At 31.2% G+C, this 16,987-nt stretch overlaps 1 protein-coding gene and 1 long non-coding RNA gene across 2 annotated transcripts in view; one reads left to right on the plus strand and one right to left on the minus strand.

Annotated features, from left to right (window-relative positions):
• Positions 1-550: 550 nt before the first annotated feature.
• On the minus strand, positions 551-9,416 carry LOC105253295 (T-complex protein 1 subunit epsilon). Its single transcript, XM_011261237.1, has 8 exons — positions 9,329-9,416; positions 3,556-3,823; positions 2,560-2,984; positions 2,294-2,486; positions 1,935-2,204; positions 1,384-1,569; positions 801-1,119; positions 551-726 (listed from the first exon to the last, which is right to left on the minus strand). The coding sequence occupies exons 2-8, from the start codon at positions 3,661-3,663 to the stop codon at positions 593-595; spliced, it is 1,635 nt and encodes a 544-aa protein (XP_011259539.1). The 5' UTR covers positions 3,664-3,823; positions 9,329-9,416; the 3' UTR covers positions 551-592.
• LOC112637557 overlaps positions 6,619-16,987 on the plus strand; it is a 126,455-nt gene continuing 116,086 nt past the window's right edge. Inside the window, exons 1-2 of the long non-coding RNA XR_003122608.1 lie at positions 6,619-7,067; positions 9,344-9,411. This is a non-coding gene — a long non-coding RNA (uncharacterized LOC112637557). The remainder of the gene's footprint in view (positions 7,068-9,343; positions 9,412-16,987) is intronic.

Below are 16,987 nucleotides of genomic sequence, written 5' to 3' on the forward strand. Positions count from 1 at the left end.
TTAATTCATACATATGTAATGAGTGATTGTGTATCTTATGCCATTTTATAAAAAAATGTGACATATTTATTTCTTGCTAAAATGATAATAAAGCCATTTATAATAGTTTTTAATCTATTTCTCATATTTCTTACATTAAAAGTGATAAAAAAAGAATCTTTTTCGCAATAATTTGCCTATAACATAAGAATATTTTTAAATTTTTTTGAAAGAAGATATAAGGATAAAAGTATTTAAATTAAATGTTCTCGTACATGCTATCACATGAATACAAAAGTCAAAGATATCATCTTTTAATACATCAATTATGATGTTATAGCAAATGACATACAGTATTAGATTTAAACAAATAAAATTCAAACGTAAAAGCAATGATTGTACAAATTATGACGTTATAGCAAAAAATGATGAAAACCAATTAATTCAATCAATTGAAATTCATGTTATTTATTTATTACAACTGGAATATATAGAAGATGTAAAGAGTATTAAATAAGGAAATTAAGTATTTAATATAATGAAATAAGAATTAAAAAAAAAATTAATTATGTTTTGTGTGTGATTATGATAATTTATTATTGATCTTAGCTCATTAAGACATATCGCCGAAATCATTAGGCGACCGTATATCATCGATTTTTAGAATCATCTTAACTAGCTGCGTAGCCAACAGTATCTGTTGTGTCTTGCTCGTCAGAGTTTCGATGACGTTCTGTCTCTTCATATCTGTAACGCAATTTATGACAATTTAAATATCAATAAAATAAAACAACGTATAAAAGTATAAGAATTATACGTACTCGCAGTGCCTCGATTTAAACAATCGATACCAAGAGCGGGATTTTTCTCAGCTAATTGACGCGCCTTGATTTCTGCTATGGTATCCACCGGAGAAAGACCAGCATTTTCCGCGAGTGCCATGGGGACACTCTCCAGAGCCTCGGCAAAGGAACGGAAGGCATACTGTTCCAGAGTGCTGATTTTATCAGCTTGCGCCGCACATGCTAATGCGCAAGATATTTCCGCTGCACCTCCACCGTATAAGATCTTGTTGTCCTTGACTACGTTACGCACGGTACACAATGCATCGTGTATTGATCGTTTTGCCTCTTCAATAATCTAAAAGCATAAAATATTGAAGATTGAATACACAGATATTCACAATTTTATCATAAATGAGAATTTCTAAAATGTTTAAACAATCGGAAATAAATGTTGCATCACAAAAAATCGATCTCAATTAATAAAAAATTGTGAACAGTTTTTATAATTGCAATGCAATGCTATTGCAAGGTGTCTGGTCAGTTATGCGCATTGAAAAATAACATACTGAAATTCTCCTTGCACAAAAATTATTTTTATCAATAATTCATCATTGTGTACCATTTTGTTGCCGCCACGGATAAAGATTGTCACGGCGCGAGAATTCTTGCATTCCTCAATGACCAACATTCGATCCTTTGTTGTCCCGAAAGTTAATTCCCTGACGACCCCGGCATGACCAAGTTTCTCCGGTGTCAATTCCTCAAAGCGAGGTACAATACGTCCACCAGTTGCAATGGCGATAAGCTGAAAAAATAATTTAATTCTTTCATGTATATCTTTATATGAAATACATAATATAACAAGAAGATAACGCGATTACTTCAGATCTCATAATCTTTGGATCATTGGAGCCACCGCAAGAGAGCTGGATCACTGATTGTCTAATTTTGAAAGCATTTACATTTTTCTCGAAAGTCAATGTAACATTAGCTTACAGAAAAGACTGATACTATCAAAATCAAAATCAACCAGTTTCCAGAAGTCTCACATCTCCTCTGGCACTTTTTTCTCATCATTAGAAAAATATGATAATTGCAAAAGCATAAAAATAAGTAAAATAAAATCGATTATAAATCTAACTAAAATAAAATTACAAAATCAATACTCACTTCAATTTCTGGGCCACCAACCCATCTAATCGCAGGCAAATTGTTTTGTAACAGAAGATGATTGGCTTCATCGTCGAAACCCCATTGACAAATAGCCAGTGTCGCACCAGCATCTTTAATTTGCTTCACCATTTCTGTGAATTTCTCGCGCTCGTAATCACGCAAGGCTCTGTAATCGTCGACCGACGTGACATCCAACTTATGCTTTGTTTTGGGTTTCGGCGGCTCGAAGGGACATGTTAGGATGGCCAATTTGACATTTTCTAATCTCTATATAATTATAAATCAAGTACAATTATATAACCGTTTTTTTTTATTGTAAAATAAAAATCTGACATCAAATATTTTTCAAATTTTACCTTTGGCATCTGTGGATGACTGAAGTCCTTGTCGACAACGACACCACGTACCAAGACAGTATCTTCCAATCTACCACCAACCTTTCCTTCTATCTTGATTAGTTCAAAATTAACATCGCGAGTAACAGGATCCATAACTGCCAGCACAGCTTGTACAGCAATTTCTGCCATCTGTCTATGATGCTTGTTAACACTGTGAGAGAATAAAATATATAAATAAAAAGAAATTATAAACATCTGTGAAAACAATAAAACTGCTTTATTACATCTTGGAACCAAGTGATGTCATAGCAATGTCGATATAAGGCTCCAAATTTTCTGGGGTCCCTTTAAAGTCATCTGTTATTGTCTTGAGATGTTCGGTAGAGCATCTCGCTGCTAATTCGAAACCATCAGCTATTCTAATTGGATGAATTCCCTTATCTAATAATTGTTCAGCTTGTTCCAGAAGCGCACCAGCTAAAACAACTACTCCAGTAGTGCCATCTCCAATTTCATCATCCTGAGATTTCGACAGCTGAACCATAAGCTTGGCAATTTCATGGTCAACGTCCATGTTCTTCAGGATTGTAGCACCATCATTGGTAACAGTGACATCTCCATCGGAACTCACCATCAACTTATCCAGTCCCTTAGGTCCTAAGGATGTTCTAAGAATACTGGCCACGTTACGTGCTGCCAAAATATGCGACTGCAATCAAAATATTTTTCTATTTATAACATTTATTTCAATTTTCTATTAAAAAAAAATTATATATGTTATTTAATGGGACTTTATTTTACAGAATTTTATAAATTATAAATTAATGAAAATTGTCATCTTGAGAAATTAAAATATTAATTATAATGAAAAAATGAAAAGTTATATATCATGAAATGCAAATTTGTCATTCTTGCCTTCCGTAATTTCGATGATATCTACAGATTGCCTTATATGGTCACAAATCCGTCAAAGGGCGGACATTATTCACGGAACATGTGAAAAATTCATTCACGTTTCTCCCATTTACAGATATGTGAATCAGAAGACAAAATTCGAGAAACAAGAGAAATACTACCCACAGAGAATTTATAATCGAAACTTCTCTTTTATTCGTCAAGCCTAAATGCCGCCATTAAATGTTTCACGTGGCCGAGTCTTGAGAGGCCGCAAATCATCAAGACGAGAGGTTCGACGTATCGCGTCATCCATGAGAGAAACCTCGCGAAATTATGACCGAGACGCGATATAAATCGGGATCTTCCTCGTCCGGATTTCTTACCTTGATCGCATCATGACCGATGAGTCGTTGCTGCTTCTCTTGGTTCCTCAGAATGATAAAAGGCCGGCCGAATTCGTCGAATGCCACGGTTCCGGGTATCGCCGTCATTTTGACAGTTCAACGCAACAGCAGATGGATTATCGAACAACTCGTCCTCGATCGAAATAGCGATTGTCTTGGACGATGTGACGCTCCCATTAACCGCTCGTCGATTCTACGCAGCCATCTTCCTCTTCTTCGGCAAATTGAACGACTCCGAATGGACAGCCTACGCAACCGTGAACGTTGTTTACGATCGAAATAGCCAGACGTAGATGGCGACAAAATTTCGAGATTGATTGAGGAACGAAAGCGCCATCTATAATCGTCTTCTCTTGTATAAACTATTTAGCGAAGATATAATTAACGGTAAGATAGTTTCAATGAATTTTTTATATTATCAGCCCATCTCTTATTAATATTTTTGACTGATTTTTTTCAAATATAATATTTAATATTTAAAATATAATATTTAATATAATATAGTTAATATAATATTTAATATAATATAATTTATATTATGTTTAATATAGTATTTAATATAATATAATATTTAATATTTAAAACGTATATTAAAATATATATTAAAAAATATACATTAAAAATATATTAAAAATATATTAAAAAATATTTTATACATATTAAAAATATATTAAAAAATACATATAATATTTAAATAGGACTTTAAATAGGTTGAAAACACACAACAAAATCTTTCTTTTTCTTTTATTTCCTTGTTACTTAATAGCTTCTATTTTTAGATTCTTTAGAATTTTATATAAATCGTGTCCTGAAACTTCTTTTCAATTTAATTTTCTTTATATTTTTTAAGACATTTAAATTACTTTAAATATGTTAAGATCAATATAAAAAGATATTTTTGCTAATCTAAGATTTTTTACCGAAAAAAGTCAAGTACTATAAAATTTCCTATCAAAAAAAAAATCAAAGTATCTCTCGCGAAATTTTGGAATATCTCTGATTCGAAACAACCTTTCGCCCTGACATCGACAAAAGTATCTCTCGTTACACTCCATTCATTTATTCCCGTATCGTGAAATAATGAAAAGCCGGGGAGAATCGAGAGAGGCTGCAGAGGACGACCAAGTATAACGGTCAGGTAGTATAAACTTTGACACCGACGAGCATTATCGCGATAATTAAACGAACTGCAGTCCACGTCGGAGAGAGAAAGGGAGAAGGGAAGAGGAGGAGGAGAAGGAAACTGCGGAAACTGAATACGAGCGGGAATACGAGCAGGTTCGCTCGCTCTCACGTGTTCAAATATACATCCCCCGTCGCACTTTCTCGCCCTAAACTTCCGTTAAAAGGCTTCGTAACGCACGGGTTATAGCTCCAATATGCAGTAAAACCGGGATGCCCGGTAACCGCATGCATCTAAAGCGGCCCTGCTCGCCCTTTGCCGCCCCTCTCCCACCTTTGCCCCCTCCCCCCCCCCGATCATATGATCACATTGCGAGCACTTTGCGCGACGTCAATCCTTCAAAGACCACATGCCGGACTCCGTTTACCAAGCATGAAAGGCATTCGCGATTGACAGATTGGAAAAAGCGCCGGTGAGTAAGAAAATAATAAAGAACGTGTAAAAAAAGAGAAGGTTTCGCGAGTTAAATTCGTATCCGATGAAAAATGTTTCTTCCGAATTTTGACGAAATTTATGGAGGCTCTGAAGAATAAATAAATATAATTATTGGATCGTGCTACTGATACCTTGCAATTTGTGGAAAATGACGTCTCTTTTTTTTTCATCATCTTTGCGAATGATATTCTTTACATTGTTGCGTTAAAGAATTACACGTTAATTTTAAAGAGTCACACTTTAAGGAGTTATGCCTAGTCAGCAAGTCGAAATAAACGTATTTTTAGGGAATATAAAAAGAAAAATTGTTAGGTATTTTTATTTCATTGATTATTATACTCGGAGCTGGATCATCTGAAATAAAAAATTGAAAAGAATTTAACTTTCGTATGAATTGATCTGGTTCGTGAACGAAGGATTTTACAAAAAATTGATTTTTGACAATGTGACAGACATTTGACGCAGAAATACGAATTTTTCGTGTTAAAACTTATCGTTCTTTTGTTAATAAAAAAAGAAGGTTTCATCAAAATTAAAATCCCTTCGTTTACGAACTAGATCAATTCATACGAAAGCTCAATCCTTTTAAATTTTTTATTTCAGATGATCCAGCTCCGAGTAATCTTGCTCACCGCCTCCCAAAAAAGATGTCTCTGGAAAATAGCTACTGTGCTTACATTTCTCGATATTTTTAATTGAAAAAATTATGAAAACTTCTTTGATAGATATATATTATGATAAAGAATCGATGAAATAAAAATACCTAACAGTTTTTTTTAATTCCTCAAAAATACGTTTTTTTCGACTTGTTGACTAGGTATAATCCCTTAAGGATGTATTGGAGATATATTACAATCAATAAAATCGCCATGAATTTTTAATTTAACATTCTTAATAACATTCTAAATCGTCATGAATTATTTCAAATTCTTTTACTTGCTCCTTTAAAAGTTATTAATTTTTGAATTTTGCGATTTTAACATAGGATCTTATGTAAACGTTCAAGAGACAGGTAATAAATTATTCACAAACTATAAAAAAACAATGATAAAAATTTCATTTTGTAATATTATATTCTTCATACATGTAAAAATGTTTCCACAGAGTTTTAAAACGATTTACTTGCTCGTTTTGAAATTATTATTAAAAAATAACTGTGATTATCGATTTGACGCAATATTGATGATAAAACGTGGGAACATTTTCTTGAAAATTAAGACCTATTTATATTAAAGAATATTTTGAAGTATGATTTCGTGATTTTTAAAAAATTTTTGGTCAATTAGAATTCGTATTCTGCCCAACTTTAATTTTTTGGTACTTTGGATTAACTTTTGAGACAGACAGTCCATCCTTAAAGAATTATTCCTTTCGAAAACGAAACGGAATGGAACGGAACGAAACGGAATGGAACGGAACGAAACGAAACGGGACGTGGCGCGCACTTCATTCCGTGCAAAAAACGCTGCCTTCGCGTTGTTAAGATATCGCCTCGAAGATCGACTTAATTTTCCCCGCGTCGGGATCCCGGCTGCTTTACCGGTTTAAGGCGCGTACCTGAGAAACGGGAATCCATCGGCGAGAAACATCGTTAAATTCTCGGTAACCGCGATGTGTAACACGCGTGAGAATAGTTCGAGGAAGTGACGTGACTTTGGAAATCAAACGTGCGCGTTTCTCCCGAAGCGATGGCGGCGAACGCGTGGAAAAGAGCCAGGCCGGCTTCTCGGAAGCAATTTCGCCATTGGAAAAGCGTAATTACCGGTTGGAAGCGTAAACCGTTGTCGGAAACCTGGCAGGCAGGTGAACATTGCCCGATGAGCAAAGTCCGTGTATCCCACATCTCGTTCAAGCTAACCAAGCAAGAAACAAGGTAAGATGTTTTCCGCAAAAATGTGCAATAATTACACTGCGCTTCGAGCAAGTATAATTTTAATTTTAATTACGCATAGAGAAAAGGAGAAAATAATTCGCGATTATACAGTTTCAATCTTCTCTCTCTCTCTCTTTCTCCCTCTTTCTTTCTCTTTCTTTTTCTTTCTTTACCACAAAATTTTGCAATAAATTTCGCGGGAAGAATCGAAGAGAGAATTTTGTAAAGGATGATTTGGTTTGTTTAATTATTAATCGTGAACTCCCACGAGATGATGCTGATGATGCATGATTAATCGTGATAAAGTGATATATGTGTCGTTCTAAAGTTATGCAGATGTAGTATCAAGCATGAATTAATTATCATGATATCGTATAGAGTTCTGCTATTTACGTTTAATCGGTTTCGATAGAAATTTCAGAACAAACCGATAGGTGGCGACATTATGATAAAAATTGCATTAAATGTGTATGATGCATTAAAGTTATTTATATAATTTTCTAATTTTTCTTTTTAATTATTATAAGTTTAATTATTATAAATAAATAAATTATATATATATATATATATATATATATATTTATTTATTCATTTATTTCAAATCTAAAACGAAAGAGAAGAGAAAGAAAGAATGAAAATATAATTTAAGTACAAGATGATTTTTTTATAAATTTTTCATTGCATATTAATATATATATTAATATATATTAATATATATTAATATATATTAATATATATTATTTAGATACACAGAGAAAAATGTATACTATATTCAAGTAAATATTATTTATTTTAAGTATATCATAAGTTTGTATATCCGCAAATATATCATAAGTTCACCACAAGCATTAAATTTAACTGAATATATTCTAGTAAGTAATTTTAGTAAGTGCAATATTTTAGTCAAGAATATTAAATTAAAACAAAAATTTAGTTTGCTTGCTACAAGAGTTGACGTAAAATAAGTTTGATTTTTCTTTGACACAACTTTACAATATTCTTGAAGAGAAAATAAATTCTTCTTTTGAGTACATGATAATGAAATTTTCTAACACTTGTGACGAGTATATTTTAAGACTATTATCAAGAATATATTCTTTGTTGAAGAAAACTATTACTTAAGAAAAGAAAAATAAACTGAGTAATCACTTTTCTTGGCAGTAGAATTATATTTTTCTCTGTGTATATATATCATTTTTCGTACAAAATATTCATCATAGATTTACTAAATAAAAATTGACATTTAATATTTTATTATATTAAAAATATATATTATATATATTATATATATTATATATATATATATTATATATATTTATATTATATTAAATATATATTATATTAAAAATATATATGCAATTCGCATTATTTTAACGGTTTATTTAGGAAACATGAGATTTAAATAAAACTTGCAAATTATCGATCAATAACTATACATAATTTTACATTTGTGAGATCTAGGAAATTTTGAACGAAAGAAATAGATACAGTTTATTGTCTTGTCAATGTCGAGTGCACTAGTGGAAAATCAGAACGATCGAAGCAGAGGTTGAGTACCGCTTTATCTTACACACATACAAATACACATACACATCAGCAGATAATATTAAGTGTTAAGTAATAACAGAATTTCATCCGGAGCGTGCAGCTGATAAACAAGCCTTATTATCAATAAGCGATAAATGTCGGCGCCGTTTTAAGAACCAGCAATATATCGGGCTAGCCTTATGACTCATCCAAAAATCACATGTGCAATTGCGCACCTGATCAGACTCTCCAATCTCTTCTCCGATACATTATGAGAAAAGAAAATCAGATAAAGCAAGCGATATTTATGGTCCATATTTTCTTCGAACAAAACGATTAAAAATACTCAAGATTTCCGTGATATTATGAGAATTATGAGAATATTTTGGCGAAATATAATCAGATAACAATCGTTTCTCCCAATTGGATCTTAAATGTCTCATCTTTCATCACATTTTAATTGAAGATTGTCAACATATTTCTTGATTAATTAAATTCCACGCACACGTGTATATGCATATTACAAACATATTATAATAAATATTAATTTTATTCAAATTTTTTTTATTTATTATTGAAAAAAATTTGAAAGAATCTACGCGCAAAATTAATTTTTTATACAATTTTGGAAAATATCCTGCGTGCATGGATTATCATATTAATATCATTCTTTTAAAAATTTATATTATTTAGTAATTAATCGAATAATAATTAATCAAGTCTAACAATCATACCTTTTTCTATTGCAGACCGTTTTCATTTTCTTCCGAAAAGCAGCAATATCCTTCAACGCAGAAGCAAGTCCCACTTTGACCAAGTAAGTCACTCCACGTCGTTTACTAAAATAGAAATGAGACATAACTGACGAGAAACATCTAAAACAATAATCGTTGAAACATCAAAAAAATTAGATAGGTCAAGCTTTAGCGTAAAGTTCTACGACGAAATCACGAAGTCACGATTATGACAGTTCGTTATCATTATCGTTCGTTCTTCAGATGACTGCAATCTATCATCTGCCAGTCAATCCTTGCTAAAGTCATTCGTGTTTTCGACACTTTGACTACACTTTTATTTTGTTCCCGTTATCTTATCTTATCGAAAAGCAGCAATCCTTGAAACGCGTCTACTCAAGAAATTTTTATGCAATTTATCGTATACAATTTTGTGCGTCACAAGAGGGCAAATATATAAATAACGTGCTTTACGATCCAATTAATTATTTCGCGATTTTATATCGACGATTAATTTCATTACACAACGAATCATCATCTCAGTAAGATTTAATCGGATGGATTAGCGAGATTGATTAGATCGCATATTATGGTCCGATTTGTATGTCAAAAAAATAATTAATTATTATTGTTATTCTAATTTTAAAAAATGCATATATTATATAAAATTAAGTTTCCTCGGTTTTTTACATTTTGACTTGAAACGATACATCAGCTTGTTTATGTTTTACATATCTACTATGTTTCGATAATTAAATGTTAAGAAAAATCATAATAAAATAAATATCACTTTGGTGAAAATAATTAAAACTTGTCATATCGGATGCGCAAATTTAAATATTATAAGTGTATTTGGAGCATTTTCGAACGCGATGAAGCAGCATTGGAGATTTTGTGTCACGTTAATATACAGAGATAAATTGCACAAAATTTATATAAAATATTGAAAGAGTTTTATACGAGATTCTCGAAATTATCACTTTTTTCCCACTCCCATTTTGCACAAAAATATTATAAACAAGAATGAAATAAATAAATAAAATAAAATAAATAAATAATTTGTTAAAATCTGTGATTACATATTAATCGTAGAAAGATTGCAAAGATAAACATATAAAAAGAAATGCTATCTCTCTATCATAATATGATTATATTCGCAGTCTAATCAATCGAAAAAACAATATCTCGTTAATCCCGCATTACATACATGATATCTCTTTCGCGTGAAAATACTTTTCTCTCACTTTTATATAATTAAGCTTCTATAATTCCAGAAATATCATTAAATATTTATAACTGATTGCGCTTCCGCAATTATCGATTATTTTCATCCGTTATATTTTTTTTTCCTTTACGGAATTAAATTAACTGAATATTTATACACGAAAGACTGTGTGCTGCAATATATATTTATATATGTCGGTATTCTGGATATAAATATTGTTACATATTTATATCTATATCGCGCGTCCCACGTGGATGCTCGATTGTAATTTTATTTCGCTGTCACGCGATGCGATCGTTATTTATTTTTTATATCACTTCGCAATACATATCCTCGTTAAAATTTATCGTACGAATCGTGATGCAAAAAAGGATAATGCAAATATTGAATTTTCGAGACAATTATTTTGATTGGAAAAATGTCACGTCCACACAATTTTAGAATCACGTACGAATAAAGTATCATAATAAATTCCGTTTACATTAGAATCTGTAAAGGACTCTAGTGTAACTCTCGTATATTTATTTCAATATAAATCATACATAATTAATCAAATTGCAATCAAATTAAAATAATTAATTATATATCAAATCATAATAGACTTGATTATATAAATGTCAAAGCCGTATTCATATTTTGTAAATAATAATAAATTACATTTGAGCCGAATACCTTCTGAACTTTAAAACCGGTAAAGTATTTGCACTTTCTGAAGCATCCTGTATTGGATACAGAATCCGATAATCGTGATGCTGCGTCGTCCTGGTTCATCGTTCGTTCCAAGTAATACCGAGTGACAAGCCTCGTGGCTGGGAAACCCACGCGGCTTCTCCCACGTGTGAATCGATCCGAAAGGACATCCTTCTCTCGACGAGAAGACGATGGTTTGTGTCCATGATCGGAAAGATCAACGAGAAAAGAACGATGCCGAGGAAAGTATCATAATTCCAATCAACCGTGTATATCGTCCGTCTACTTTCTGCTTGATAATTTCGATGATACGAGATAATTACGAGATCTTTTTAATGCTTTAAATTTTCGAAATATGTCCCGAATTTATCATTTAATAAAAGATTCTCTGATTAATAGAAAGGAAAGTTTGTAGAAAGGAGTCGAATTAAAATTCTATATTAAGTCGTCAATTTTTAATAATAATATTTTTAATAATAATATATAATTTTTAATAATATATAAATTCATAAAATATAATAGGTAAAAACAATTTATTAATTAAGGTGTCGACGCAGTTTCGGATAAGTGACTTTTTCTACGATGAAATTAATACAAATTTTATTTTTTCAGAATTTTAATTGGAGGGTAAATGTTTATTTTTATTTTAATTTACTTTACTTTAACACACTTGCACTTTTAACTAGACATATCTGCTTGTTAAAATTTACCAAAATATACAAATAATTTAACATTTACCAAAAACATACAATTACACTTATAAATTATTATTATTATTTAAATTTATTATTATTATTTAATTTTTCAATATTTTTAATTTAATAATTCTTTTAAAAATCCATAATCGCAAATTTTTAAATCACGTTTATGCATTGAAAAAAAAGTTAAGCACAATCTTTACAAAGAAAGTTAATAAGAGAGAATCATTTATATTTCTCATAAAATGATACTTTAAAAGATAACTTTTATATTCTTTCTTTTATTTCTAAGATGACATTATTATTTTCAATTTAATTTGTCAAGATTCACCGGCGTCATTGACATTGCGCAAAGAGAAGGTTAAAAGAAAAGGCGCATCAACGTCGAGATAGAATTAATTTCCAAGACTTTCATCACGTGCGACAGCGGACGGTAATCATTAAGAAAAGTATCACCCGGTGCTTCGTGCAATGTCGCTGATAAATTCTGACGTTAAATCTCTCTCTCTCTCTCTCTCTCTCTCTCTTTTTCTCTAGTTGCATCTATTTCAATTTATCATCCACGTTCACTGTTATTAGTTGCTACGCGGTTCATCTCATAAAAAAAGCGATAAGGATGGTCCCATCGGCGGACTTGGAATTCTCCTCTGCGGCATAATTATGTCGCAGAGAGAGAGAGCATAAATTAACATAGGGATATATATCCCAGCGACACGTTAGGACGAAAGAATTAAGCGCATCCTGTACACGAAGACCGCAAGGAAATCCCGTGTGTATCACATCTACCACTTTCCTCACCGCGATGAGACACGCAATATTTATCCTCGATTTTATCATATACCTTCCGAAGGACCTATATATGATCTAAAAGATCGTCCCTCCCTCCCCTACAATCCGCATAATTTATAAATGCAATCGGATTTTATAATTCATTGCCGAGATCTCATTCTTGGTAGACTCGTTTAGAAATATATTCTCGTATTAAATTTTGAGGAGGAACACGAAATTATTTCTTATTTTTTATATTACCTTTTATTTATTATAATTTAATTTATTATAATAATATTATATAATTAAATATATAATTAAAATATAATATAATTAAATAATATATAAACATCCCGCAAAATATATTTTCTCGATGTCACGATTATTAATCGCTTTAATTAGACCGAGAATTCCACAGATATCATTGCAAGGAATATTGAAACGAATTTATTTTTCAACTGGTCTTCGTATAAAATATTCTTCCAATAAATACAGTGCGATATTTATGTATTCGCGCCCATTTATTCTAATATAATATAATTAAATATATAATTAAAATATAATATAATTAAATAATATATAAACATCCCGCAAAATATATTTTCTCGATAGCATGATTATTAATCGCTTTAATTAGACCGAGAATTCCACAAATGTCATTGCAAGGAATATTGAAACGAATTTATTTTTCAACTGGTCTCCGTATAAAATATTCTTCCAATAAATACAGTGCGATATTTACGTATTCGCGCGCATTTATTCTTTGAAAATTCACGGAAATGTATATTCCAATATCGGTTTAAAGCGATTGGACACGCTTATAACAACAAGCCTGTCAGAAGAGAGAACGCATATACCTTTCAAAGGATTTTTATCCTATACGCGATTGGACATGTGCACTCTTTGTTCCCACGCTACTGCGCTTTAGCACGCATAAATAATGTATAGACGGCAAGGAAAAGAAAGAGACGTGGGTGTACAAGGTATATAGTGCCTATAGAGTTGCAAAGAGGGTCCGTAAAGCCGGGGTGTTAACTTCCGTCATCCGGCGTGCGAGCGTGAAGGGGTTTGTTTAATGAGGGTGGCTCGCCTCGATGCGGCGCGATCGTAAAAGCTAACGCGAGCACGCGCATTTCAGATTATTATTTAGCTGAACTTACGGCGATTAGCGCTGCTGGAATTATCACGACATTTCGCATCAACTTCAACCATCCTACCCTGAAGTAATCAGCCTGCACCTTGTACAAGTCGTTATTTTGAATATTAGTGCAAACACTAATATTTAATATAATAATTTTATTATAATTATTAAAATTATTTTATTATACTTATTAATAATAGAATAATAATTTATTATTTTATTTATATTTATATTTATATTAATATATATATATATATATATATATATATATAATTTAATATTTTTAATGGTTAATTTAAATAAATATTATTATAAAAATTATAGTTAAATAAATATAAATATAGATAAAATATATTATAAAAATTATATATTATAAAAATTATAGTTAAATAAATATAAATATAGATAAAATATGGACAAAATAAAAATAAAATAAAATATAAATATAAATAAAATAAAAATATAAATAAAAATATAACTATAAATATAACTATTTCATTTTCCCGATGAACATCTCCAAGCTACTAATGCTGCTCAACATTTCATTCCTACTACCAATGAAGTACCTCTTCTAAATATAACCGACATATTTTTAATTAATGACTTACGCAATCTATGACGTTGATTTAAATGTGACGATGTAAATCGTATGAGTAAATAATGGAATTTGTATCACAAGTTGAAAAAAAATCTGAAAAATTCTGTACACGTCAGACTTCAATCTCCTTCTTTGACATTAATGTCTAGCGAAATAGATGCAACTTTTTATGATATTTCAAGAAAAATTTTGCAACAGTCATTCTCGCGTTATGGCATAATAATCGCTCGTTTCCCTTCACCATTAACACCTCGTGGCATGTTTCTTGTTGATGGTTCTGTACAGATCGTTAAGGCAAACTCTTACGGATCGATCCATAACTATCAGACATCTTTCCAGCCTGTAATCGAAATATCATAGCGTTTCTTCAGACTCCAGTGAAAGATCGTTTTCAAAATCTGATAATTGGACCCCTGATTTCCATGTATCATTAATTACGAGCCACGCAATCTGCCATTTTTAATCTCCTCCCCTCGAAAAGGATTACCATACATTAATATCGCTGTTATATTTTTTTCTGAATATTAACATCCATAATTAAATCTAGTTTACCATAGATAATTCAATAATGTTTCTGTTGCTTATCAAGATTTGAAAATTCATTGAAAGAGGAAATTAATTTCCTACTTGAATAGTAAATTATATATTTTTTTTCATATTCGTAAAATTATTTTCAAAGTATTTTCAAAGCACTTGATTAGAATGGTTAGAGAATTATATTGAAACAGCAATAAATATTGATTATATGCCAACATTTCATTTCCTATGGAAATCTATGTTTTACAGGCGTTGTATAAATAGGAGAAATCGTGATCCAGCATCTATTCATAGATTTCAAATAAAAAAAAGCCGTGCTATATGGAATGGAATGCCGGGTGCGTTATCCGCGAGGAACTGTAGAATCGCGGTGTGCGAAATTCCACAGGCTCGAACCGCTACTTTCCAATGCCTCGGGTGTGTCTAGTTGTTTGTTGGTCGCACTGTATATAACCCGGGCGTCTACTGGGCAAACCACTTTGACTGTCGCGGAGAACAGTCTATACCGGCCAGACACCTTTCTATCCTTGTAGGCTCCGCGAACAGGAGTTACCGGTTGGAATGCCAGTGTGCCGTCATGTTTAAGGTTTATTCACACCTCCGTTGCAACAGCCTTACGTCTAACATCATAGATCCGGGACACATTCACATATGTGATCCATTCCATCATCTCGCTGATAAACTTTAATTTCACGATAATCATAAAAAAAATTATTAATATAAATATATTTATGATCTTTCCTATTAAAGAAATATTATTTGAAAAGAAGGAAATATATATCTGAAACTAAGAAAGAATATAAAAGTTAATTGGAAATAAATTAAATTTCTGTAAAGAAAGTATTATATATGTGTATATTAACGATAAAATACTTTATTTAAAATTTTTTTTATCTTTTATAATTAACGAATTTAAATATTATTAATACATGTAACTTTATTAGACATTTTCTTGATAAAAATTTCATATATTGTATAATTAAAAAATTTTTTTGATATTCTTACATCTAATAAAATAAAAATTACAATAATAATAAAAAATAATTCTTTTTATAATATTATAAGAAATTTTGAAAACACAAGATAGTTTGACAAGATACATATTGTTAAATGTCACATTAGGATATAAATATATGTGTCAGGATTAGTACAGGATCAAAATTAGTCAGGATCAAGATTATACCTAATTTGATCACAGTTATGTAGCATTTTATAAAGAAAAGAAGATATGAATAATCCACTATATTATTTTCTCCATATAATATTACTAAATAAATATAATTATTAAAAATGAATATATTAAAAATGAATAACTGAATATAATTAATTAAAAATAAAATTAAATGAATTAAATATGAATTTTTATTATGGATTATTAAAAAGATATGAATAATCTATATATTATTTTCTCCATATATTATTAATAAATATATATATATTATTTTCTCCACACATTATTATATTATTTTCTCCACATACATTATTATTATTATTAAGTCTGTCGAGCATTTCATTGTCAACGCATTAGTGTCAATTGACGAACACCTCTTATGAACACACCTTAATGCATCGGCGCTCGATAGGTGTTTCCCCGGTGTTTCCAGCGGTGCCACGCGACGCGACGCACACGCGTGCGTGGAGCGAAGGCGAACGCGCGTTCGTTCGATTGACCAGCCGCGCGATTGTGCGTAAACTACCGTCGAACCTGTGCGTGAACGTGTGCGCGTGAGGTTGCTCGCCTTGCGCGACCTCGCCACGTCACGCACTTAATTCGCCGCCCGGCGTTGCGTATCCGAGCCTGAAATAATTAAAGGGACGGGAGCACATGATCAACGGACTCGTTAACGCGAAACGAGAGCGAAAATAAGTGTTTGGATCTCTGGAAATTAAACATTGTAAGAATAGAGAGCCGGTTGTATCAGTTTTCTGTAATTTATTTGTGAGAAATCGATCAAGGAATTATTTTAATATAATAAAAAAAACAATAATCGAACTAATAATA

The sequence above is a fragment of the Camponotus floridanus genome, unplaced genomic scaffold (genome assembly GCF_003227725.1).
Source record: "Camponotus floridanus strain SB8 unplaced genomic scaffold, Cflo_v7.5 scaffold18, whole genome shotgun sequence".
NCBI classification, from domain to species: domain Eukaryota; kingdom Metazoa; phylum Arthropoda; class Insecta; order Hymenoptera; family Formicidae; genus Camponotus; species Camponotus floridanus.